Raw genomic sequence first — 27,984 nt, 5'->3', positions numbered from 1 at the left:
CCCCCAAATTATCAATTTTAAAACACTGTTGACTAAATGCTGTTTTGTTTAGCAGACATGTAGAATTTGTAAACTCCCTTGGCCTGTGGTCACTGCAAAGTAGAAATGGAACCTTTAATTTTTTTTTTTATTATATATCATAATTGGTAACAATGGCCTTTTTGTTAAAAAAAAAGTTGAAAACCCTGTGAATAAATGATTTAAGTGAATTCAGGACGCAGAATATTGGTTCCTAGTGCTAGTACTAGTTTTGAAAACTTTTTCTCAACTTGTAATGTTAGTGCTCTCCTACTCTTCTGATTGCTTGGTTGCTGGTTGGCACTGCTCCTGCCTCCTTGTGGCCTGACCGGTAAGCTGGGGCAGAAGTTATCCTCCAGGGCTAAAAGGACCAATCATGGATTATGACAACTACCCTGCACTTGAGCCTAAAATAGTTGCAGTACACCTTGCTCTTGGAATAATGCTTACGATGTATCAATATATATCTCACCAAATCTGGACTAGATGATCTGATCCTACAACTCATTCTCCTTTCTGTGTGTTGGGTGATCTTAATGCGCATCATTAGTTATGGGGATCTTTATAGACAGACAACTGGGGACACATAATAGAGGCCTTTCTTGTAAAGCATAATCTCATGCTGCTTAAAATAGGCTCCCACACTTACTTTCATTTTCTGACAGGTTCAACCTCTGCTATAGACTTGTCAATATGCTCACCCACATTATTTCCAGACTTTGATTGGATAGTTTTCGACACAACCCATTAAATAGCAACTACCCTGCACTTGAGCCATTTCCTTATAATGTGTAAACTAAACTCTGCACGTAGAGAAACTTACCAGTAAGTGGTAGAACTAAATGAAAATTCTCTAAAGCTGACTAATAAATATGCATTCAGCATTACACTAGATCATATTATCCAGGATGACACCGTTAAACACATTGCAGAACATATGTTGGCAGCTGCTGCTACAGCCATACTGTACGCATCAAATAAAGTATGCAAACACATCTACTGGTGGAATTCCGCATGTAATGCTACTAAGAGAGAGAAAAGAACAAGGCATGAAATATCAGTTTGGAAAGAATCCAACCGCTGCCAATCTAATAAACTACAAGAAACTTAAAGCACATACCTGTTACATTAGGTGAAAAGCTAAAAAAGAATCTTGGATTCATTTTATATTATCTGTCACTAAAGACACAAGTGCAGAACTAATCTGGTAGAAAATAAGATGTAATAGTAGTGGTAATAGAGGCATGTGATGCAAGAAAGCAAGCGTTATGAGCTTATGTAGCATCAGCCAAAAAAAAAAAAAAAAAATCACACAACCATTTCCTCATAAATTTTTCCACTTTCTCCTTGAATATATTTAAGCTATCAACTTCCAGAACAACAGATTGAAGTTGGTTCCAGCAGTTAATCACCTGCTTGCTAAAGGCAAATTTCTGCACATCTATTCTACAACTGTCTTTCCTCAACTTGAATTTTTGCCCACTCAGATTCATAATCTGAGCAAGAGGAAGAAGCCCATCAGCATTGACCCTGCTCAACCTATTTAAGGCCTTATACGCCTCAATCAGATCACCTCACAGGTGCCTAGTCTCCAGCCACTGCAATTTGCAGAACTTTAGCCTCTCTTGATATGAGGACCCCTTCGTTCCCCCTCAGCAATCTTGTTGGCCTTCTCTGTACACACTCAAGAAAATCTACATCCTTCCTAAAATGAGGTCTCCAGACCTGTATGCAGTACTCAAGGTGTAGCCTGACCATTGCCGTATACAAAGGGATAATCACCTCCTTATCCCTGCTAGAAAAATTTCTCTTTATCATTGACAATACCCCATGACCTGTTCTGGCAGCCTGTCTGCATTGCTCAGAAAACTTCCTGTGTGATAGCACAGTCACTCCCAGGTCTTTTTCATTTTCTACCACCCTAAGCGTAGTACGACATTGTTGGTACATTCCTATGGGGTTACTTCTATCCATATGCAGTACTTTGCATTTGTCAATGGTAAACTTCAGTTGCCATTTCTCAGCCCATCTGCCCAACTTTTCTAGATCTGTTGCAGTAGCACAATGCTGTTACTGTCATTAACAAACCTGCCAACCTTTGTGTCATCTGCAAACCTCAACACTAAGCCTGATGCCCAACACTGAACCCTGGGGGACTCCACTAATAACATTAGTCCATGAAGATCAGTGTCCATTGTTTACCACTCTCTGTCTTCTCCCACTCAACCACCCTTTTATCCACTGTAGCAATTTACCCTTAATACCATTCTGCTCCAATTTGTACAGTAGTCTTCCATGTGCAACAGTGTCAAAAGCTTTCCTGAAATTCAAATACAGGTCGAACATCACTAATCCGGTTCCACTGCTAATTTGGACATAATTTCCATGAACTTAATTTCAAATATTTCAGGTAAGCACACCAACCTGCTGCTACTGCTTTGGTGGCGATGGTTGCAGCATCAGCTGTTGGCACAAACTCTTAAACACTGGCAAGCCATTCCTACTTGTTTTTCTACATTTATTATTATAACCTGCTCACATTTTGCCTCAGCCACGGTTCCAATGCATAAAGGAAATGCCTCTCGTGGTGTAACACGACATTTCTCACTTTGCTATATTATTACAAAATCATTAAGCACCTGTTACAGTTTAATAAACCTCTGGCATTTTCCTCCCTTAATAACTCCTCATGTGTGAATTTAGGTGCAAAATACTCATTCAGTTTGTTTGCTATCTGAGTAGGTCTATTAACAGGTGGACCAATGTGATTCATCCCCTTCTTTGAGTTTATATAAGTAAAGAAATCCTTGCTGTTTTTCTTAGCATCCTTTGTTGAAGATTTCTCGTAATCTGCCTTCGCTTGCCTAATCTGCTTTGTGACTTGATTACAGCTAGCTTATATCTGCCATAGGCTTCTGTGTCAACTGATAATTTATATGCATCCCATGCATGTCTTACTGGAAAGTTTCCATCAATTCCTTCCTCAATCTTTGCCTGTAATGGACAGGAGATAACCCTTCCTGGGGATGTTGCAAACATCCTGACGATATCTTTTGCTCACCATTCTGAATTATCCACATATGATCCATCTTTCATAAGAGTGAAATCAGTAGCTGAAAAAAATAAATTTTGAAATGAAGCCAGCCTCCTCTTATAATGAACCACTAACAATATATGAATTAGAAGAATCCTTAAAGAAATCGGGCAACAATGCACCTGGTCCAGACAGCATATATTGCCTAATGTTAAAGAATCTAAATGATAGAACCCTTTACTCTCTCCTAAAACAATTTTAGGAGAGAGTAAAGTAAACCAAATATTTCCCAAACATTACTTTCCTATTTCCTGGCGACACTCTATAGTTTTACCCATTCGAAAGCCAGGAAAAGATCAATTAGACCCACATAATTATAGACCAGTCTCACTTACTATCTTCTTGGGTAAGACTCTAGAGAAAATGATACACCATCATCACTTGGTATCTGAAAACTCAAATTGCTATGAACAACGATCAGTTTAAACTTTGTAAAAACAGTCTACCCCTTATGATAAAGGTTGGGGCAAATGTGCGAAATGCATTCATAAAGAATGAACATTTGGTGATGGTGACCTTAGATACAGAGAAAGCGTTTGAAATCATATCACAGATGCATGGCATCCTGCATTTGTGATGAGTTTTTTCAAAAATGGGGGAAACAGGTGCAGGACAATAAAAATGTACAGCTGCTACATTCAGCCCATGCATCAGCAAGTAGACACTGCCTTCAAATATATATATGGATGGATCTAAACCTGATACATGTGTAGGTGATGCAGTGGTTCTTCCAACTTGTGTTATCTCCGAAACCTTTCCCTAGTTGCACTGTTTACACCGCCGAACTTCAGGCAATCAAGATGGCTATTGAACATGCCAGCAACATGTGTAATCAAGAGATAATAGTCTATTCTGATTCCTTGAGAGTAGTGACTGCTTTACATCACAAATATCCCTACTCTCATCCAATTTTGAAAGAAATCAGGGCACAGTTAGCATTAGCATATGATGCAAAAAAGCACACTTATATAACATCGGCGGGGGGGTGGGGGGTCCTGTTTCTCACATCCATTCACTCCAGAAGTTTTTTTTTTTTTTTTTTTATGAGAACCCCAAACACGAGAGGTATTAAAACCTATAGTACTTAGTACCGTGCTTGGGTTGGAGGTTGAGAAGACGAAAGAAGATATTTGTTGACATTGGACTTGAACTTCTGTAGATTGTAATTTTCAGGAAATACGTATGAAGGGAGGTTGTTCCAGAAAACGGCAGTTGAATGTATAAATGAGGAAGATGAAAAGTTGGTTCTGTGGGTTTGAAGTTGGACAGTAAATGGATGTTGCCTGGTGGCGGCACGTGTTCGGACTGTTTTGGAAGAGAGAGCGGGAATTATAGAAGCCAATTCAGAAGAACAGTGCCCATGGAAGTATCTGTAGAAGAGGCATGCAGCAGAAATAGTGCGTCTATGAGAAAGCGAGTGGAGAGACTCTGTTAGAGATGAATCATTAATTAACCTAACTGCCCTCTTCTGAATGGAATCAAGAAGCCTGAGAGAGGTTTTGGAGGCACCATCCCAGATGTGGGAACAATATTCCATGGCAGGACGGATTTGCGATTTATACAGAGTGAGCAGCTGTTTGGAAGAAAAGTAACGCCGAGAGCGAACGAGAAAACCAAGTTTTTTAGATGCAGAGGAAGCAATATTTGTAATGTGCTTGCGCCAAGAGAGATTAGAAGTCAGGGTAATCCCCAAAAGAGATATATCATTTTGCCTAGAAATCGGAGTGTCACTAAAGATAAGCATAGGAGCAGAAGAATCCTTTTTGCGAGATATAAGACAAGACTAAGTTTTAGAAGGGTTGAAATCAACTAAGTTGTCTTTGCCCCACTGGAGAATTACCTGAAGATCGGCATTTAAGGAATTGGCAGAAGATTTTCGAGAACTTGAAGCTGATTGAGCAGGACAAGGTTTCTCAAAATGGAAAGTTGAATGCAATGTGCTATCATCGGCAAAACTATGGATAGGATTTCCAGTCAATGGAAGAAGGTCATTGATATACAAGAAGAAAAGAGTGGGGGAAAGAACTGAACCTTGGAGGACACCGGCATTAGTGGAGAAGTTAGAAGACAGAGAGCTATCTACCATCACCTTCAGTGAGCGATCAGAGAGAAAACTGGATAACCAATTACTAAAAACAGTTGGCAAACCATATGAAGGAAGCTTGTTTAGAAGACCTTTATGCCAAACACTATCAAAAGCCTTTGAGATGTCAAGAGCAACTACTTGTGTTTCACCGAACCTTTCCATTGAATTAGTCCATAAATGGGTAACATAAGCCAGAATATCACCAGTGGATCGACACTGACGGAATCCATACTGGCGATCATTGATCAGACGGAAGGTTTCTAGGTAGTTTAAAAGTTGGCGGTTAATTGATTTCTCCATTACTTTAGAAAGGGTAGAAGTAATTGCAATGGGACGATAATTGGATGGGAGGGATTTGTCACCCTTTTTAGGACTGGCTGGATATGAGCAAATTTCCAAGCAGAAGGAAAAACACCTTTGGAATAAGAAAGCGAAAAAAGGCGGCAAAGAATAGGAGTAAGTTCAGGAGCACAGGTTTTGAGAACAAGTGGAGAAATACCATCAGGACCTGGAGCTTTCTTAGCATCAAAATTCATCAAAATCCTTCTGATATTCTTTTGACGGAAGACCACAGGATGCATTGAATGGAGCGTGTTAGGAATGGTGGGAGGTGTTTTACCAAGATCATTAATACATGAGCTGGAAGAAAAATGGGATGCTAGCAGGTCAGCTTTATCCTTGGCTGAAGTGACAACAGAACCATCTGGTTTGGACAGAGGTGGGAGCAGAGATGGGCAAAAGTTGCGGCCAATAGCTTTGGCAAGAGACCAGAATGCTCGGCTACCATTAGGGCAAGAAGCAAGTTTTCTACTCTTAGCCTGTTCAAACTCTAGTTTGGACTGATTAATAACTGCTTTACAATTGTTGCGAGCTTTGGTGTAGGCAGAAAATGAAACTGAAGAATTAGAAACAAGCCAATTACGATATGCAACATTCTTCTCTTGGACAGCCTTAGCACATTTATTGGAAAACCAAGGTTTGGATAAAGGACAAGATTTTAAAGTGGAGTGTGGGATAAAGGATTCCATTCCTGCAAGAATAATTTCACTGACACGATCTGAGCAAACGTTGACATCAGAAGTTTTGAAACAGTAATCAGACCAAGGAAAAGAAGTCTCGCAGGTCATCCCATTTTGCATTCTTGTAATGCCAAACAATACGAGTTTGGGAATAGCCATGAGATAAAGGTTCCATTGAAGAAGAGACAATCACCAAGTTACGATCTGAAGTGCCTAAAGGACCTCTCATTTCGACCTTGTACTTAGAAGGGTTGTTTGTGAGAAAAAGATCAAGCGTATTGGCTGTATGATTAGGATTGTCCGGTATTCTTGTAGGTAAATGAACAATCTGTGCTAGGTCATTAGTAATTGCAAAAGCTTCAGCATCTCGACCTGCTGGGTCGGTGTGACTAGAAAATGGAAGCCAGCTGGAGTTGTGAATGTTAAAATCACCAATGAAAATTACCTCACTGTTAAGAAAGTTGGACTGGAGAAAGTCAAGTTGCAAAGAGAGGAAGTCAAAGAGCTCCAAGTGATTAGTGGAGTTGGGAGAATGATAGAGACAACAGATGAATTTGACACAATGAGGTAGAGAGATTTTAAGCCAGAGAAGATCAAAGAGAGGAGATTCCAAATTGCCAAGTCTCTGACAGGGAATATCAGAACGGACATATGCACAAGTACCACCTTTGAGGCAAAAGGAATCATACAGCAAATAATTTGGACATCTGAGATGAGAAGTAGTTGAATCAACTGATAACTGAGATTCAGTCAGAAAAAGTAGATGGGGTTTGGAAGACTGCAAGTGGAAATGGACATCGTTGAGATTGGAACTGAGACCACGTATATTAGTGAAATGAATTAGGAAGTCCTTGGGAGGTTTAGATCTTTTCGCAGATAAGCTTGCTCTATTATTTTGACAATTCACGGTGTATTCAATGGTAAGAAAAAGTGGGTGGGACATGCTGTATGAAGTAATGAAATTTTTGGATATGGCGTACATGTGGTAAGAATATACCCAGATCCTTGACATAACGTGGCCTCGACAATGCTCCCCGCATACACACTACTCGGACTCCCTCCAGTCACTATCTGGCAGAGTAGAGGTAGCAAGATTATACACTAGCTGATCCGGAAACTACCTAGAGAGTTACCAATAGGTTCAGTCCCATGTACTAACTAGATGCCAGCCTGCGAACACCGTCTTAGAGCTGTACCCTCGAAATATAAGGAATATTGGATCTCACCACGACGTTCATCATAACCTCAAAAGTCATCAATCATACTGCATGTGGAAGAGATAGGGAAGGGTTGAATGGAACTTAGCTCTAGAGACTAAACATGGGTTCCACCACTTCAAGCATCCAATAAGCAAAGTGGTGGTATTTCACCGGTTGATGAGAGTCATCTACCACCTCATCTAGAAGTTTGTCTAGTTCAGCCTTGAATGTATTTAATCTGTCAACTTACACAATGACATATGGAAATTGGTTCCAGCAATCAACCAACCACTGGCTGAAAGCAAATTTCCATACATCTATTCTACAACTGTCTTTCCTCAGTTGAATTTATACCAACTCGGGTGTGGAATCTGAGCAATAGAAAGAGTCCCATTAGAATTAAGCTTGCTCAAACTATTCAAGGCTTTATACACCTCAGTTAGATCACCTCGCAGGTGCCTAATCTCCAGATTCTGCAATTTGCAGAACTTAAGCCTTTCTTGGTAACAGCAACATCTCTTTGTCTAATCTTGTTGCCCTTCTCTCTACTCGTTCCAGCAGCACTACATCTTTCCTAATATGAAGCCTCCAGACCTGTATATAGTACTCAAGGTTAGACCTGACCATTGCCTTTTACAAGGGGATAATCATCTCCTTATCCCTGGTAGCAAAATTCCTATATATCACCGACAAGACCCCATAAACAGGCTACTCTTGCAGCCTGCTTGCACTGCTCAGAAAACTTCATATCTGACAGCACAATTACCTCCAAGTCTTTTTCATTCTTCACTACCCTAAGTGCAGTACCACTCAGTTGGTATGTTGCTCTGGGGTTACTGCTACCTATATGCAGCACTTTGCATTTGTCAAGGTTAAACTTCAGTTACCATCGCTTGGCACATCTGCTCAACTTTTCCAGATCCTGTTGCAGTAACATACTGTCATTAACAAACTTACCAACCTTTCAGTCGTCTAGAAACTTGGACATTAAGCCTGATATACCTTCATCAGCATCATTGATAAATACAGAAAACAACAATGGGCCCAACATGGACCACTGAGGGTGACCACTAACAACGAAGAGCAGTGTCCATTGATTACCACTCTTTGTCTTCTCCTACTCAACCATCCTATTATCCATAGCGGCAACTTGCATAAATGCCATACTGCTCCAACTTGTACAGTACTCTTCCATGTACAACAGTATCAAAAGCTTTCCTAAAATCCAAATATATGATATCAAAATTATTTTTGCATCCATTTCTTTTGTGACCACATCATAGTATCCAATGAAATTTGTCAGACAAGATTTCTCCTTAAGAAACCCATGCTGTGTCTGAACTATAACTGTTGTCTTGTCTAGGTGATCCCACAGTGCTGCTTTAAGAGCAGTGACTCTATTATTTTCCCCATCACAGAATTTAAATTAACAGGTCTGTAATTGCCCGTGTCGCCTTTCGATCTCCTTTTGTGAATTGAGATTACATTTACACATCTCCAGTCCGTGGGGACTTCCCATGAGTCCAAGGATGCTCTCATAATTATGGCTAAATGTTTCCTTACTTCCTTTGCCGCCTCCTTTAATATAACTGGATAGATCCCATACACCTAGGATTTAATGCCTTTCCTATATTTAACTTCAACAATTGCTCCTCTACTTTGCTCTCAGTTATTACAAAATCATTTAACTCCCTGTTAGAGTTTGACAAGCTTCTGGCCTCCACTTCCCTACAGAATTCCTCATGTGTGAATGTAAATGCCAAATACTCCAGTTTGTCAGCTAGCTGAGCCGAATCATCAATAATTGAACCATCGATATCAAGTGGACCAATCTGATTCATCCCTTCCTTTTAGAGTTTATCTAAGTAAAGAAGTCTTTACTATTTTTCTTTTTAATATAAGCCAGAGCTACGATACTAAATACATTCTACGTTGTATTTCAATATTTGTAAAAGAATAAGAGAAATTTGCCACAATATGACACTTCCTAATGACATTCTTCAGCAAATAAACAAAAATAAAATTAACTCAAATTAATTGCAGTAATAAAATTAATTAAAAAACAATTAACAAATTAAAAAAATTCAACAAAAATTTTGAAAAAAGACTTCCCTTCCTGAATCTGACAGGGCTTTTCAACCATGTCTTCATCTCAACAAAATATTACATTGTTAAATTTATACAGTAATGCTCTCATTTTGATCGTGTAGACCTGCTGAGATGAAAAAAAATTGAAGGAAAAATTACTTTTTCATAATTGAATATCAGTGGTGGTGCTGATGAATTCAAGAGATTTTTTGGGAATGCTACTACAAAGGTCTCTTCTTGGAGAAGATACTCCTCATACTCCCTGCTTTGTGACCCGGAGTATTGCTTTGTTCGAAAGTATAAAGGCTGCTTCCCTAGTATTCACCACCAGTACACTGTGAGTCACAGTGCATTGCTTCTTTGCACTGTGACCAGTGGACCTAGTCCATATAGCAAGAAACACTACTAGACCATGACACCTCCAAATTTCACATTGCAATGACAGCACACTTGGATAGTAAGCTTTTGCCAGACATCTTTCATATACAGGTGTGTGTGTGTGTTATCACTCCTCCTCAGGAGTAATTTTAATTTATCCATAGTTTTGGTGTGCCTTTCACCATGCCAAACAACTGTTTATTTTTGTTATTAAAGGATTGGGGCTACAGCTATTCTCTAAAATCATGGTATGCATTTCTGTCCAGGCAACCTGTAAGTATTTCATGGAAATACTTACAGGTTGCCTGGATTTACTTATAGCTCATTTAAGGTTAAGGCAACTAACCATCACAAGGCATGTTTGCTCCTGTTATCATTACTTGCTGTACATCCAGCTAAAAAATTACACTGGGCTGATTCCCCCCCTTTTGCTTCAGGTTTTCATCAAGTATCATATCACAGTTGTGTATATTTTAAAGCTCTGTTTTCAGCCATTTCAGAATGCCCTTTCAGTGTTTTTTTATTTTTTTTTTAAACTTTATTCATGAACTCATGGTAGGTAGTGCCTCACATAGTAATGCTCTCATACATCTCAAATATAAAAAATTGCTACTCTGTAATCCTACTGGCTTAATTGTTCAGTGAGCAAACTTTTGCAAAGGTAAAACATGTTTTTAATAATAATACATATCATCTGTGCTTTAACAAATATTAGATCTATCAAGTAAGTGTAAATTATAATCTATTTCTCTACAAACTGATCTTCCGTTTAAATTGAATTCATGTAGACAAACAGATTTTAACAATGCCATCAAGTATCGTTCCCCTTACTTCCTCATTTCTTGGATTTTCTGTAACTTCTGGACTTGCATTTCTTCAGCATGACTAATTGTCAACTTGGTAATGTTTATTTCATAAACTAAGTAATAATTTCCCTCTGAAACTACATTATATCTTTCCTTGAGCTAATTGTTTCCCTTACATATTTGTAGGAAATTCTGGTCTGATCAAGGCATTGTTAGAATATTGGTATTTGAACATGCTGAGGACAATTTTTAAAAATTTATTATATATATGTACACACACACACACACACACACACACACACACACACACACACACACACACACACACACACACACACACACACACACACACACACACAGCCACTCTCCGGCTTAAGTAATACTCAAATTATGGAAATTCAACTTTATGTAGTTTTTGCCGGCCGGTGCAAACTTTTAAAAAATTGCGGAAACATATTTTGCATTCTGTAGAAATAAATGGATGAATTGTGAAAGTATCGTAATGTGAATCCAATAACACATTGTTCAGTGTTTTTTTTTTGGTAATTTGTTCCAAGGCCTTGGAAGTTGAAATTTTCGCTATAGAATTAAGTTATTTATCTCTCTAAAAGGTTATTTTTATAATGGAAATTGCACTACCCTTTCATCGTTATCATATGTTCTGTTATAAGAATCAATTTTGAATGCCTTTGTTGATATAAACAAAGATCAGTAAATAAATTTGATGAATTTGAGGTATTGCTCAAAACATCAAAGGCAGATATTTTTGGGATTTCAGAGACGTGGTGTCACACAGATATAAGGAATGCAGAACTGGAATTTGGGGAGTACAATGTCTACAGAAAGGATAGACAGGATAGGAAGGGAGGAGAGGTTATGCTATTAGTTAAGAAATACATAAAATCCAAAGAAGTGAAGCCAGTCGACATCGCTGGACAGTGCAGTGTCTAGTCAGTTTGGTGTGACATAGGCATTGGGAGATCAAAATTGATAGTGGGAGTGTGCTATAGGCCTAATGACTCTGATGAGTATAATAAGAAACGGTACAGGGAAATAGAGTGGGCCAGTAAATCAGAGAGTCTTATAATGGGGGATTTAAATTTCCCAGATATTGACTGGAATTTGGGGGCTGGTCACTCACACACTAGCAAGGCTTTTGTGGATTTATTGGATGATTGTTTTCTACATCAACATGTTCAGGAGGCAGCTAGAGGGAGTAATATTGATTTGATTATCAGTAGTGATTCTTCATGCATTAAGAATCTGCAGATAAATGAACCACTAGGTGGCAGTGATCACAGTGTGCTGAAGTGGGATTTACTCAAAGAGGTAACTACCATTAGGGGGTAAAGGAAAGGGTTATTGCTTTCGTAAAGGCGACTACGATGGACTGAGACAGTATTTAAATTCTATACAGTGGACCAACTGATGATGTTACCAACAACAAATTCAAAATGGGAAGCATTCAAAGAACTTATTTCTAAGTTCTTTGAATGCTTTACATACCAACTAAGAAATATTGTTCAAGGTTTAGGCCTAAATGGATGTCAGATGAACTAATGAGACATATGGCAGAGAAGAAAAATGCATGGGATATATACAAATTAACATGTGACACAGAAGCCTATGATAGATACAAGTTGATCTGTAACCAAGTTACAAAGGAGGTTAGGCAGGCGAAGGCAGATTACGAGATATCTTTGGCAAGGGATGCAAAGAAAAACAGCAAAGAGTTCTTTACTTATGTAAACTCTAGAAGGAAGGGGATGAATCAGATTGGTCCACTTGATATCGATGGGTCAACTGTTGATGATCCTGCTCAGGTAGCTAACAAACTAAATGAATATTTTGCATCGACATTCACACATGAGGAGTTATTCAGCGAGGGGAATGCCAGAGGTGTATTCAACCCTGGCAGTAAGCTAGAGAATCTTGTAATCTCTGAGAGTAAAGTGGAAGAGAAATTGTTGAAGGTAAACACAAGAAAGGCACCTGGGGTTGGTGGGATCTATCCAGTTATATTAAAGGAGGCAGCAAAGGAAGTAAGCAAACCCTTAGCCATAATTATGAGAGCTTCCTTGGACTCAGGGGAGGTTCCCACAGACTGGAGATGTGCAAATGTATCCCCAATTCACAAAGGAGGATCAATGGCTGACACAAGTAATTATAGACCTGTGAGTTTAACTTCTGCTCCCAGAAAATTAATGGAGGCACTGGTTAAAGTGGCACTGCAGGATCATCTAGACAAGCCTTCAGTTATAGCTCGGACACAGCATGGTTTTGTTAAGGGGAAGTCTTGCCTAACCAATTAGATTGGATACTATGATGCAGTCACAAAAGAACTGGATGCAGGGAATAACTTTGATATTATATACTTGGATCTTAGAAAGGCTTTTGATACTGCTGCACATGGAAGACTGCTGCACAAATTGGAGCAGTGTGGCATTGGAGGCAAATTGCTGCTAAGGATAAAGGGGTGGTTGAGGGGGAGAAGACAGAGAGTGGTAATCAATGGACACTGCTCATCGTGGACTAATGTTATTAGTGGAGTCCCTCAGGGTTCAGTATTGGGTCCATTATTGTTTTATGTATTTATAAATGATATTGCTGATGGTATGTCAAGCTTAATGTCCAAGTTTGCAGACTATACGAAGATTGGCAGGGTTGTCAAGGACACTACTGACACTATGCTGCTGCAACAGGATCTGGAAAGGTTGAGTAGATGGGCTGAGAGGTGGCAAATGAAGTTTAACATTGACAAATGTAAAGTACTACATATGGGAAACAGCAACGTCAGTGCAACGTATCAACTCTGTGGTACTACACTGACAGTGGTAGAGAATAAAAAGGACCTGGGGGTGATTGTGCAGGCAGATATGAAGTTCTCTGAGGAGTGCAGACGGGCTGCAAGAGCAGCTCATGGTGTATTGTCAATGATATATAGGAATTTTTCTAGCAGGTATAAGGAGGTGATTATTCCCTTGTATAAGGCAATGGTCAGACCACACCTAGAGTACTGTATACAGGCCTGGAGGCCTCATTTCAAGAAGGATGTAGAGCTGCTGGAACAAGTACAGAGAAGGGCAACAAGATTAGTGAATGGAACAAAGGGGTGCTCTTACGAAGAAAGGCTTAAGTTTTGCAAATTACAGTGTCTGGAGACTAGGCACCAGCGAGGTGATCTGATAGAGGTGTATGTATGAAGCCTTGAATGGTTTGAGCATGCTCAATGCTGATGGGATTCTTCCTCTTGCTCAGAATAATCACCTGAGAGGGCATAAATTCAAATTGAGGAAAGACAGATGTAGGATAGACGTGTGGAAATTTGCTTTTAGCCAGCGGGTGGTTGGTTGGTGGAACAGACTTCCATCCCTTGTCGTGGAAGTTGATAGCCTAAATAAGTTTAAGGCCCAGCTGGACAGGTATTTCGAACAAACAGAGGGGTGAAGTGGAAGTAGTTATTTTTATTATTTTTTTTATTTGAATTTTTTTTATTACTATTATTTTTTTTTGGCTGATGCTGCCTAAGCTTGCTTTCTTGCATCAAATGCCTCTGCTAATGCTAATTTTTCTAAAGAATATTTCTGGTTTATTGGGCTTTTCTGTTAGAACAATCTATTATAAACGGGTATTAAACTCTATCTTATTGCAGTTGCGATAATACCGATAGCTGGAATTGTTTGGCTTTTTACATTATTATATTGAAATGTGTTCCCCGTCACTGAAATCTTCAATCATATAAAAAACAAAGTTTCAGAACCTTCTCTTCATTCCTATTTACTTTTTACGATGGTGAAGGAAAAGGTTCCAATAGAAGTTCTGGCAGTTCTAGGAAACAAAACAGAATTGATTTAGAAATGAAGATGATTAATTAAGAAGTACGAAGCAGGACAAAGTTTGTCATCTATTGCATGGAATTAGGTCTCGCTGTTTAAACAGTGAATACTATTTTAAGAGACAGTGCACATATAATTAAAGGATCAATGCATTTAAGATCAACAGTGATCACAAAACAGCATTCAGGTACTATATGGAGGATGGAAAAGCTATTAATAATATGGATGGAAAATCAAATTCAGAAGCAAGTGCCCCAGTGTCCAATGGCCATTCAAGTAAAAACAAGAAGTATTTATAAAGATATTAAGGATAAGTATGGTGAACTCCAACCCAAGCAATGGTTGGTTCATTCATCGTGCTGGTTTCCGAACCATTAAAGTATGCAGTGAAGTCGCCAGTGCCGATTCTGTAGCTGCAGAGAAATTTTTTACGTGTTGGAAAAAACCCCTTCTAAATCTCCACAGCCCTCAATTTCCACAGCAGCATTGCTTATCAGCTGGAGAGTTAATTCTGGCAACGGTGCTTGAAAGGTAAAACTTGCTGACGTTATGCCTGTCTCCTCTCTCTTTTTATAATTTTGTAAATTTGTACACTGTTATAATTTTTCCTGCACAAGATTAAAAAAAAAAAAATTGAATAAATAATTCTATTTACATGTTCGTTGAATATTTCTTTTTTGCTTCAATCAAATTTGCGAGTTCCGCATTTAGGGAAATTCTGACTTACATAGAGTTCCGTGGAATACAACCCTTATGTAAGTCTGGGAGTGGCTGTGTGTGTGTGTATATATATATATATATATATATATATATATATATTTTTTTTTTTTTTTTCCCCTCTGAGTGTCGCTTAATCCCATCCCAAAAAATTTCAGGATAATTAGTGAAAATTTTTATTGTATATGACTAGAAAATGCCATTTGTTGTTGATTGTCTGTATTTACAATCAACCCCCCCCCTTTTATTTTTTCCTCTCTTGTTTGTTTGTTTGATAACAATGGTTGCTACATTACACTGTAAATTTTCCATAAACAAATGTTCCAGTTGCTAATGGCAAAAGTTTTTTTTTTTTTTTTTAATTTTTTTTTTATAAATATATTTCAGGAATCACTTCTACATTGCCTGTGATGTGAACTTATCAGATATTTATCATATTGCATTATAACTTGTTTCTCTGCATGTACTCGATAACTAAGCTTAATTCGGATCACCCTACATATTAAAAACATTGAGTTGTAAATGTATTTATGAGATATGACCATAGAATAGTTAGAGCTAATATCCTCCTGCATGGTGATTGTCTTTGTTGGAGACATTCTACCATTGTTAATCATCGATTAGTATTATTCATGTAAGAATTAGAGTAGTCTTCCATTAAGAGTTGAAGCTTGGAGTGTGTTTCCTTAGTTTCATAAAAATGAATGCTCACTTTTTCATATATAAGAGTGATCATTTTTTAGAACAAGGGATTAATATCAAATTTTTCCTAAAGTGATTGAAAACTGTAAGTGAAACAAGGTGTCAAACCAAGTTTATGAGGATAGAGCCTATATCTGAATGTAGAATTTTTGCTGATGATTTACTAAAAGTGGAGAAGATATCAGTGATGGTGTACAGAGTGAATATCAAACAGCATGCATGACTAGTGAAATTATTCAAAGGTTATTGCTGAAGAGTTAAATTGAGCTAAATAATTGTCAAACTTATTTTGATGGGACACTCGAGCATGAAGAAAGTTTCTGCCAATATAGTTCTGTAAAATGTGAGTCAAAAGCAAAACCACAGAGAATCAGAATTTGAATTATGAAAGCAGCGCTGTACACTGGCTTGGTAATTTTTTAAATGTTCTACTTTTATTTTATCTTGTGCAATAGTTTGTTAGCACTTTTTAAAATAAATAAAGCACAGTCCAGAAAAATTAAGGAAATTTACCTTGTTTTATCTGTGATAACAAACATCTGAAGTCCCTGGGTATGTGAAGAAAGATATCATGCAGTTAACAGGCACTTGAATTATTAAGGAAACACTAAATATTGCATTGGTAATTTTTAAATGCACTAGTTTTATTTTATTCTTGCGTGATATCATGCAGATAACGTACACTTGAATAATTAACTTTCACAAACATTTTGGACATTTTATCCTATTAGTCAAAGGTTTTGGCATAACCGCTGAAATCATAAGGCAAATGCACTAATTTTTCTGGACTGTGCTTTACCTATTTTAGCAAGAGCTAAGTTAGCTTAAGTTGTATGTAACTGTGCAAGACAGAATAAAAGTAGTGAATTTAAAAAATTATTAGTTCAGTGTTTCCTTACAGAAATCAAAACTTAAATAAGGCAGTAATCTTTTGTCAAAAATTGTAAACAATGAAATACCTGCTTTTCAGGAATCAAAATATCAGATTTTTTTTTAGAGAAATATGCCTAAATCCATAAATATCAAGGAATATATCAGTTCAGTGTTCAATAAATCAGTGCTGATTTATTTCTTTGATATAGTATTTTTCATTCAGAATTAATAACCACTGATCACACAGCCAGTCAGCCTTATTATTTTGACTGGCGCCTCCGTAGCCAGGTGGGAAGGAGCAGCAGTGCGTAGCACACGCTTCTTGATTAGACCGGGGTTCGAGCCCGTCACCACCAAATACGGAGGATGCGGAAAGGTCATTCAGGGAATGACCACCGCATATCCCGGAGCAATATGGCCTTAGTTGCTAATGCTCCTAAAAACCAAATAACAACAACAACAAATAACAACCTTATTATTTTGAAAGTTTGCACTGTTAAAGACTAATGCTTAACACAGAAGTAAAGCTTAGGAGCTAAAAAGTTTTTTTCACAAAAAGATCACACAACTTGATCATCTACTTTACTTGACTTGAAAAAAAATTTAATGAAAGGAAAATTTTTCTGGTATTGGTGACATATAAGAGAGAATATAATAAGTGCTCAAAAAAAGTTTTCAATGGTGGGAACATCATTGGCTGAAGATGGGCTACTTAACTGCTTCATGGATTATCCCGAGATATCTCGTTTTTAGGTTTAAAAGTTATTTGGAACTACAACAAATATCTCAGGATACAATAATACCCAAAGCAAACTATAACATCTCCAAATTTAGGACTGAAACATATTTTCTCTGGCATTTATCTGGCTTATTTTGCATTAGGCAGGTAAATCCCAAGTTTTCTCAGAATTTTCTTACGCCTGGCAGCAAACGACTGGCTTTTGTTTTACTTATAATGGACAGCAATGTCAGAACAGTAGCACGTGTTCCTGTGCCACCAATAAGCAAAATATAATTTGCTGTCCTAAATGCAGAATACTGAACCCACGAAAATAATTCACAAAAACAATATTGAAAAATATTTCGGTGCCCTCTTGAACTGCCGCCCATAAGCGACACTCACCTCGCCTGTCCACTTGTGGCGGCCATGTGTCGGAATGTAGTTAGTTTGCGATTACTGCTTGTGCGTTTCACTTGATTTTTTTTAAATTTATTTATATAATGAGTAATAAAGACTTTTCTGTGCCTTTCTTTTAGCTTAAGCACTAATTTATTAAAAAAAATCTGTATAATTTGCACACTTTTTGGCATACATGAGATAACTCGGGATAGCCCAAATGGGTTAATTACTCCCATGTATTTTCTATGAAAAAATTAATGAAAAACACAAAAAACTATACAGTGAGTATTCGCATGTTGCATACTTTTAATCTGTAAAATAAAAAAAAGTCGATCCGTTATGGCACATTTTCCAGAAAAAAATGTTCCGGGAAGAGGGGTTAAAGGGACTATTTTAAAAAAAGATCAAGCACATTGATGTTTATCCATAAAGGTATGTGAATTACAAAATTAATCCCATTACTTTATAGTCACACCTTTTATTTTTCACAACAGACAAACCTCTGATATATATAACTCTGTTTTGCATTAAAAATATTTAATTTCAGAATCTTTCAATGTGACCACTTTGTCATCATGTGATACCACTGAAACAGGCAGCCCTTTCCCTCAGGATCCTTTACCTACAAGTCAGACTCTAGCTGCATCAGCCCAGTTAACTGTTCAGGGACCCACATTCACTCAACCACAAGCTCATACCCTGCCCACCTCCCAGTCATTTCCAGTTCTTGTGGCACAAACACAACCAATTCAGCAGCTTCCAGTACAGCAGGTAATTTAAAAAGTGGTACTACAGATAACATTGTTTTATATGAAGAAATGTATGTTCTTTTTATTATATATAATGAGAGGGTTTTTTCTAACCAGTTTTCTTATTCAGTTTCTTTGGCAGTAATATTTCTTTAGTGGAGAAATATTCTTCACTGTAATATTTCAATGATGTACAGCATTTTTTCACAATATGAATGAAAAAGTTCATGTTTTTAGAACTTCAGGTAATTTCTAAATCAAAATCATTAAAAATCCTGAAAATAATGGATGTGTATGAGATGCTGTGTGGTAAACAAAATTTTTTTTATATATTTCATGCAATAAAAACAATTCTAATGAATGAAACACTTATTTTTAAGCCCCAGTCAAATTCAATTTATTTAATTGGTCATGTGAATATAGGGATTATTCATTGAACCAAACATCAAATGAGGAAGGTGTGGGGGTTGGTTTGTACTATATGCACCGCCTATATGCCTGGCTGCATAATACTTAATGAACTATAGAGTACATGTGAAACACATAATGGATTTGTCCAAATCATTGTTGCTTACTGTAATATTCATTCTTTCAACAAGCTCATGCCACTCACAATTAAGTATAGCATGTTAGTCACATTATCTTGGAAGTGACCATTCTCCTTAAGGCTAAAATTTAAATATTGTGTTGTGTACATAATCTGATAAATTTAAATATGTGGCAGACTTGTCAGTGCATATCATCAGACAAAATATTGTGTGGGAAAAAAATCATGATTCATCAGACCACAATACCTGTTTCCAGTCCTGTACAGTCTAATCACCTTGAGTCAAACACTATTAAGTTGTTTATGGATTGGGAGATGGCTGCTAAACCCCGGATTTAGTTCACTGGGTATTGTTCAAGCAAATCTGCAACAAGATCTAGGAAAATAGGTCAATGGGCTGAAAAATGGCAGTTGAAGTTTAACATTGACAAATGCAAGGTATTGTGTATGGGTAGCAGTAATCCCAGATTAACATTCCAACTGTGTGGTACTATACTCCGGATAGTGGTAAATAAAAAAAGACCTGTGGCTAATTGTGCAGTCAGATATGAAGTTCTCTTGAGGAATGCAGACAGGCTGCCAGGATAGTTCTTAGGGTTTTGTGAGCGATTGCCAGCAGGGATAAGGGTGATCGTCCCTTTGTACAAGGCCATGGTTAGGCTGCATCTTGAGTAATGTATAAAAGTCTGGAGGTCTTGCTTTAGGGACGATGTAGATCTGTTGGAATGGGTGCAGAGAAAGGCAACCAGATTGGTGAAGGGAACAAAAATGGGTCCTCCTACTTAGAAAGGCTTCAGTTCTACAAATTGCAGCATCTGGAAACTAGGCACCTGTGAGGAGATCTCATTGAGGTGTTTAAGGCCTTGAATGGTTCGAGTAAGCTGAATGTTGATGGCATTCTTCCTCTTGCTGAGACTGCACATGAGGGGAGCATAAATTCAAATTGAGGAAGGATGGTTATAGGATAGATATGTGGAAGTTTGCCTTCAGCCAGCAGGTGGGTGATTTTTGAAACAAATTTCCACCTGCTGTTTTTGGAAGTGGGAAATTTGAATAAATTCAAGGAGGAACTTCTGGACAAATTCTTGGAGGGTATGGATGGCAGAAGGGTGTCTTTTTTTTTTTTTTTTTTTTGCTGATGCTCTATAAGCTTGCTTTGATGCATCATTTGCTAATACTAATACTAAATAATGCCTTTCATATTGAAAAAGGTGATGGTCATTTATTTGCCAAGACTTCTAGGCCACACTTTGTTTGGAGGTAGAGATATGCTATGCTTAAACTGCACACTAATTGCTTTGACACAGGATCATAGTGATGGAACCAGAACTCAACTCCTATGATTAATCTGCTTAAAAAAAAATTTTTTTTTTTTTTTTTTTTTTTTTTTATGTGAACCCCAAACACGAGAGGTATTAGAACCTATAGTACTTAGTACCGTGTTTGGGTTTGAGGTTAAAAAGACGAAAGCAGATATTTGTTGACATTGGACTTGAACTTCTGTGGAGTGTAATTTTCAGGAAATACGTATGAAGGAAGGTTGTTCCAGAAAACGGCAGTTGAATGAATAAAGGAGGAAGATGAAAAGTTGGTTCTGTGGGTTTGAAGTTGTACAGTAAATGGATGTTGGCTGGTGTGCGGCACGTGTTCGGACTGTTTTGAAAGAGAGAGCAGGAATTATAGAAGCCAGTTCAGAAGAACAGTGCCCATGGAAGTATCTGTAGAAGAGGCATGCAGCAGAAACAGTGCATCTATGAGAAAGCGAGTGGAGAGACTCTTTTAGAGATGAATCATTAATTAACCTAACTGCCCTCTTCTGAATGGAATCAAGAAGCCTGAGAGAGGTTTTGGGGGCACCACCCCAGATGTGGGAACAATATTCCATGGCAGGGCGGATTTGCAATTTATACAGAGTGAGCAGCTGTTTGGAAGAAAAGTAACGCCGAGAGCGAAAGAGAAAACCAAGTTTTTTAGATGCAGAGGAAGCAATATTTGTAATGTGCTTGTGCCAAGAGAGAGAGATTAGAAGTCAGGGTAATCCCCAAAAGAGATATATCATTTTGCCTAGAAATCGGAGTGTCACTAAAGATAAGCATAGGAGCAGGAGAATCCTTTTTGCGAGATATAAGACAAGACTGAGTTTTAGAAGGGTTGAAATCAACTAAGTTGTCTTTGCCCCACTGGAGAATTACCTGAAGATCGGCATTTAAGGAATTTGTAGCAGATTTTCGAGAAGTTGAAGCTGATTGAGCAGGGCAAGGTTTCTCAAAATGGAAAGTTGTATGCAATGTGCTATCATCGGCAAAACTATGGATAGGATTTCCAGTCAATGGAAGAAGGTCATTGATATACAAGAGGAAAAGAGTGGGGGAAAGAACTGAACCTTGGGGGACACCGCATTAGTGGAGAAGTTAGAAGACAGAGAGCCATCTACCATCACCCTCAGTGAGCGATCAGAGAGAAAACTGGATAACCAATTACTAAAAACAGTTGGCAAACCATAAGATGGAAGCATGTTTAGAAGACCTTTATGCCAAACACGATCAAAAGCCTTTGAGATGTCAAGAGCAACTACTTGTGTTTCACCGAACCTTTCCATTGAATTAGTCCATAAATGAGTAACATAAGCCAGAATATCTCCAGTGGATTGACATTGACGGAATCCATACTGGTGATCGTTGATCAGACGGAAGGTTTCTAGGTAGTTTAAGAGTTGGTGGTTAATTGATTTCTCCATTACTTTAGAAAGAGTAGAAGTAATTGCAATGGGACAATAATTGGATGGGAGGGATTTGTCACCCTTTTTAGGAACTGGCTGGATATGAGCAAATTTCCAAGCAGAAGGAAAAACACCTTTGGAATAAGAAAGTGAAAAAAGGCGGCAAAGAATAGGAGTAAGTTTAGGAGCACAGGTTTTGAGAACAAGTGGAGAAATACCATCAGGACCTGGAACTTTCTTAGCATCAAGATTCATCAAAATCCTTCTGATATTCTTTTGACGGAAGACCACAGGAGGCATTGAATGGTGCGTGTTGGGAATGGTGGGAGGTGTTGTACCAAGATCATTAATACATGAGCTGGAAGAAAAATGGGATGCTAGCAGGTCAGCTTTATCCTTGGCTGAAGCGGCAACAGAACCATCTGGTTTGGACAGAGGTGGGAGCAAAGATGGGCAAAAGTTGCGGCCAATAGCTTTGGCAAGAGACCAGAATGCTCGGCTACCATTAGGGCAAGAAACAAGTTTTCTACTCTTAGCCTGTTCAAACTCTAGTTTGGACTGATTATTAACTGCTTTACAACTGTTGCGATCTTTGGTGTAGGCAGAAAATGAAACTGAAGAATTAGAAACAAGCCAATTAAGATATGCAGCATTCTTCTCTTGGACAGCCTTAGCACATTTATTGGAAAACCAAGGTTTAGATAAAGGATGGCATTTTAAAGTGGAGTGTGGGATAAGGGATTCCATTCCTGCAAGAATAATTTCACTGACACGATCTGAGCAGATCAGAAGTTTTGAAACAGTAATCCAACCAACGAAAAGAAGAAAAGAAGTTTTGCAGGTCATCCCATTTTGTATTCTTGTAATGCCAAACAACACATGGTTGGGAATAGCCATGAGATAAAGGTTCCATTGGAGAAGAGACAATCACCAAGTTGTGATCTGAAGTGCCTAAAGGACCTCTCACTTCGACCTTGTACTTAGAAGGGTTGTTTGTGAGAAAAAGATCAAGCGTATTGGCTGTATGATTAGGATTGTCCGGTATTCTTGTAGGTAAATGAAAAATCTTTGCTAGGTCATTAGTAATTGCAAAAGCCTCAGCATCTCGACTTGCTGGGTCGGTGTGACTAGAAAACGGAAGCCAGCTGGAGTTGTGAACATTAAAATCACCAAGGAAAATTACTTCACTATTAGGAAAGTTGGACTGGAGAAAGTCAAGTTGCAAAGAGAGGAAGTCAAAGAGCTCCAAGTGATTAGTGGAGTTGGGAGAACGGTAGAGACAACAGATGAATTTGACACAATGAGGTAGAGAGATTTTAAGCCAGAGAAGATCAAAGAGAGGAGATTCCAGATTGCCAAGTCTCTAACAGGGAATATCAGAATGGACATATGCACAAGTACCACCTTTGAGGCGAAAGGAATCATACAGAGAATAATTTGGGCATCTGAGATGAGCAGTAGATGAATCAACCGATAACTGAGATTTTGTCAGAAAAAGTACATGGGGTTTGGCAGACTGCAAGTGGAAATGGACATCGTTGAGATTAGAATTGAGACCACGTATATTTGTGAAATGAATTAGGAAGTCCTTGGGAGGTTTAGATCTTTTCGCAGATAACCTTGCTCCATTAGTTTGACAATTCATGGTGTATTCAATAGTAAGAAAAATAAGGTGGGACATGCTGTATGAAGTAATGAAATTTTTGGATATGGCGTACATGTGGTAAGAATATACCCAGATCCTTGACATAACGTGGCCTCGACAATGCTCCCCGCATACACACTACTCGGACTCCCTCCAGTCACTATCTGGCAGAGTAGAGGTAGCAAGATTATACACTAGCTGATCCGGAAACTACCTAGAGAGTTACCAATAGGTTCAGTCCCATGTACTAACTAGATGCCAGCCTGCGAACACCGTCTTAGAGCTGTACCCTCGAAATATAAGGAATATTGGATCTCACCACGACGTTCATCATAACCTCAAAAGTCATCAATCATACTGCATGTGGAAGAGATAGGGAAGGGTTGAATGGAACTTAGCTCTAGAGACTAAACATGGGTTCCACCACTTCATGCCTCCAATAAGCAAAGTGGTGGTATTTCACCAGTTGATGAGAGTCATCTACCACCTAGTACTGCCTGGTAACATAGAGGGGCGGCGTTCCTCCATGTGGTGTGGGTGCCACACCTTGACCCCTGCTTACATTGGTTCACACGTGGGTGGTCACCCACCGTGTACTTGTGCATGGAGGGTATACCCAGGATTACTAACAGTCCCACCATCGTGAAGGTGCAAGCAGAGGATTTGGCTGTCACAGACCGTCCGGACTTTGCCGAAATTGGGTCCACTCGACTTGAGTGTCACCCGAATATCAGTTCCATCAGCGTTTTAGACTCCCAGGTAGCAAGTACAGCTTGTCTGGTATATCTGAGAGAATGTCTGTGACAACCTCAAGTTTTTAAGGTGAACACAGATATCAACTCTAACATTCCTTTGTTTAGGGGTAAATAGTCAAGGTATTCATTAGTTACATTTATAGTTACATTGAACTATAGAAGTCTTTACATTGAATTTATATTTTATATATTTTAGAAGGAACTTCCAAAAGACAAAGATTTGCATGAGTTTAAAAGATTTAAAAAATTAAAACTTTCAGTAAGGTTGAAAATTGAAAGATGCTTGTAAATGTATTAGCCAATGATTAGCCTCACATGCTGCAAACATAGCTTGAAGTTTAAAAAAAAAAAAAAAGCAATAAAGAATAGTAATTGGTGAAATTATAAGCTGCATACTTATCCTTGCTTATGAAATTTATGAATTTGTTAGATCTTCTCCCATTACATATATTTCAATGTATGAAAGCAAAAATGGACATTGTAAGCTACTAAAATAAGATATATTACACATATCACACCATTTCCTAAACTTAGATGTACCTAACAACTATTTACTGAGTTTTTGTTTTAGAGACAGAATACTGAGAGAATGCAAAAAAAATGCAGATAAAGTTGTAGTGGATGAACTGATACTGAAAATTTGTAAAAATGCAATACATTTTGCAAGTTAGTTCCTTGTTGCAATTTTCAGTTTCAATTTTTATGCTTCAATTTTCAGTTTCAATTTTTATTACGCGATTTTTCTCTGGAAAGGTGTGAGAAACAAATATGCATAATTGCACTGGTTTTTGTTTTATTTTATGAAATTAGTGTGCATTATAAACTAATTATAAAGACATTTCTAGCAGATGTTTATAGATGTTTTCCAGATGTTATGGAAAGATATAAATATTCATACATGTCAGTAATTTATGAAACTCGAACTTATGAAAAACACTGTTCTGGCGACTAAAAAAAATGGGTTAATGTTTACAAGCTGGTACCCTTTACAATTTATCATATAACACACACCTACTCATTTTTCCTTTCCCAGTGCTTATTTCACACCAAACAGACTTGACACTGCATTGTCCACCAACATCAGTTGGATGCACTTCCTTAGATTTTATGTGTTTCTTAACTAACAGCATAACCCCTCTTCCCTTCCTGTCTTGTCTATCCTTTCTGTATAAATTGTACTCCCCAAATTGCAATTCTGCACTGTTTATATCTGTGTGACGCCACATCTCTGATATGCCAGGTGGGCAGGAGCAGCAGTGCGTAGCACACGCTTCTTTATTAGACTGGGGTTCGATCCCGTGACCACCAAATATGGAGGATGCGGAAAGGTTTAGGAAGGATGTAGAGTTGCGTGAGTGTGTACAGAGAAGAGCAGTAAGTTTGGTGATGGGAATGAAGGGGTCCTCCTACTAAGAGAGGCTTAAATTTAGCAAATTGCAGCTACTGGAGACTAGGCCTTATACACCTCAATCAGATCACCTGTGAGGTGATCTGATTGAGGTGTATAAGGCCTTGAATGTTTTGAGCAAGCTGAATTCTGATGGGATTGTTCCGCTTGCTCATGGGATTCAGTGGATAGATGTGCAGAAATTTGTTTTTAGTCAGCTGGTGGCTAATTGCTGGAACAAACTTCCATCTGTCATTCCGGACGTTGATAGCTTAAAGAAATTCAAAGAGGAACTGGACAAATTTTAGAGAGAATGGTTGCTTGAATTTTTTTTTTTTTTTTTTTTGCTAATGCTACGTAAGCTCATATGCTTACTTTCTTGTATCACATGCCTCTATTACTACTAGACACACACAACACAATATAAATTATAGCAGAGATTAGTTTTCCTGATGATGAATCCTAAAGTTTAACTCATTCTGTATGTCAGAACTCAAGCGGCATTTAAACAAATTTCTGTTGAAAAGAGAGAATGTTTTAAGAAATTCAAAACTGATTATTCCCTTTACTTGTGCATTGTTTAGATACAGTTCCTTTAGGCAATTTTATTAAATTTTCACCTTTGAATTTTTTTGAGCGGGTAACAGTGTGAAGAAGCCAATGCAACATTGTTCTGTGACAGTCTAAGAGAGAAAGAGTAACCTAGCTGAACACATAAAGAAGTGCTGATAAATAGAAGGAAATTCAATTTTGAAATTTTTTATAGCATTAAGAAATTCGAAATCAGTGAAACAGTACAGCCAAATTTAAAAAATAAATTTAGGAAAAAGGAGAAAACATTTTATATATTTGTATTTGATTGGTTATCTCTTCACAGATATTCAGACTGTTTGAATGGACTTTCTTGCCTGTTAGGAAAATATTTATAATTTATTTTATTTCTCACTTCAGATTTCTAGTCAGATATCACCAAACTGGCTGACTGGCTCTAGAGATACAAATTTAACTTTAGAATTATCTCCTGCTTCTGGTACTCAGGCAGCAGTACTACCTGTACCTGTGATAGATGCAATTCCACCTGGTAGTGTGATAATTAACCATCCGTCTGGTAAGTAATATTATTGATGTTTAGCACTTTTATTATATTTCATATAAAAGCCAAAACTACTAATAAAACTTAATGAACCATCTAATAAAACATGAAATGTATTCATTATGTCATTGCTTCAGTTTATTCAATTTAAAATCTTTCTTTTCACTGGAGGGGGGGAGAATGATTGTATTAGTTATACATTAACACACACACACACACACACACACACACACACACACACACACACACACACACACACACACACACTGACAGTTTGTTAATTAGAAATTCAACTTGTTTTCTGTAGCTATCATCTCTTACCTTGATGTTGTCACATCTTATAGCTTACATGTTTTGCACGTTCTGAAGAGTTAAGACCCAGTTCAATTCACAGGATGTGGCAAGGTTATGAATACTCTAAATGTCATGATTGTGAAGTACAGAGTGCACGGGGCATAGACAAAAGGATACTGGCACCGCAGAGAACATGCTTCAATTACCTGAGCCAAGAATTATGAGAAATTGGTTGTTGCAGAAAACTTCTGAAAATTCACTCTCCAGATCATGTATTTGGTTGATGCACTAATTTATCACTATAAACTTTGTTGACTTGATCAAAAAAGATTGTTGCAATTCCTGAAAATGTGTAGTAGATTTCCTGGATTATATAATTATGACTGCACATTCTCATTGTATGAAGGATTTTTTAAGGATATTACTATATTGGAACAGAAATTTTTGCTACTTTCACCAGTAAATCTTTGCATTATAAAAAAGATATTAATTAACAAAAGAATGAGAGCAATTACCTCTATATTTACTGTAGAACACTTTGATGCTAACACTCTCCAAAATTCAAATGAATATAAACACTAAGTTAAATGAATTCTCCACATCTGAAGACACATTAATGATCCAACATACTTGGAATCAAAAGTCTAGGAATTCCAACACGACCCCAAAATACATTGAAACCACCAATAAATATCTATGAGTGAAAGAAGACATTTTGTCCATTACTAAAATGATTGTGAAAATGCTCTAAATTAATTTAAAATAGTTTTTTTACTTCCTTGTCCACTTCCTGAAGTGGACAAGGTTTTTTGACATAGGTCTTGATCACAGGATAGTAAAGTGCGGAATGAATGATGGA

General features: G+C 37.7%; 1 protein-coding gene across 10 annotated transcripts in view; it reads left to right on the top strand.

Moving 5' to 3' along the window:
* enc (R3H domain containing protein encore) overlaps positions 1-27,984 on the top strand; it is a 702,629-nt gene that overhangs the window by 534,935 nt on the left and 139,710 nt on the right. For all 10 annotated transcript variants that reach the window (XM_090373011.1, XM_090373031.1, XM_090373022.1 and 7 more), the window contains 2 exons: positions 18,484-18,707; positions 26,690-26,846. In XM_090373011.1, the coding sequence (XP_090229137.1) occupies positions 18,484-18,707; positions 26,690-26,846 (381 nt within the window). The remainder of the gene's footprint in view (positions 1-18,483; positions 18,708-26,689; positions 26,847-27,984) is intronic.

This window comes from Mastigoproctus giganteus, chromosome 1, assembly GCF_048544385.1.
Source record: "Mastigoproctus giganteus isolate SK-2022 chromosome 1, ASM4854438v1, whole genome shotgun sequence".
Lineage (NCBI taxonomy): Eukaryota > Metazoa > Arthropoda > Arachnida > Uropygi > Thelyphonidae > Mastigoproctus > Mastigoproctus giganteus.
Note: the sequence above shows the minus strand (reverse complement) of the source record. Positions and strands in the feature narration are given on the sequence as shown.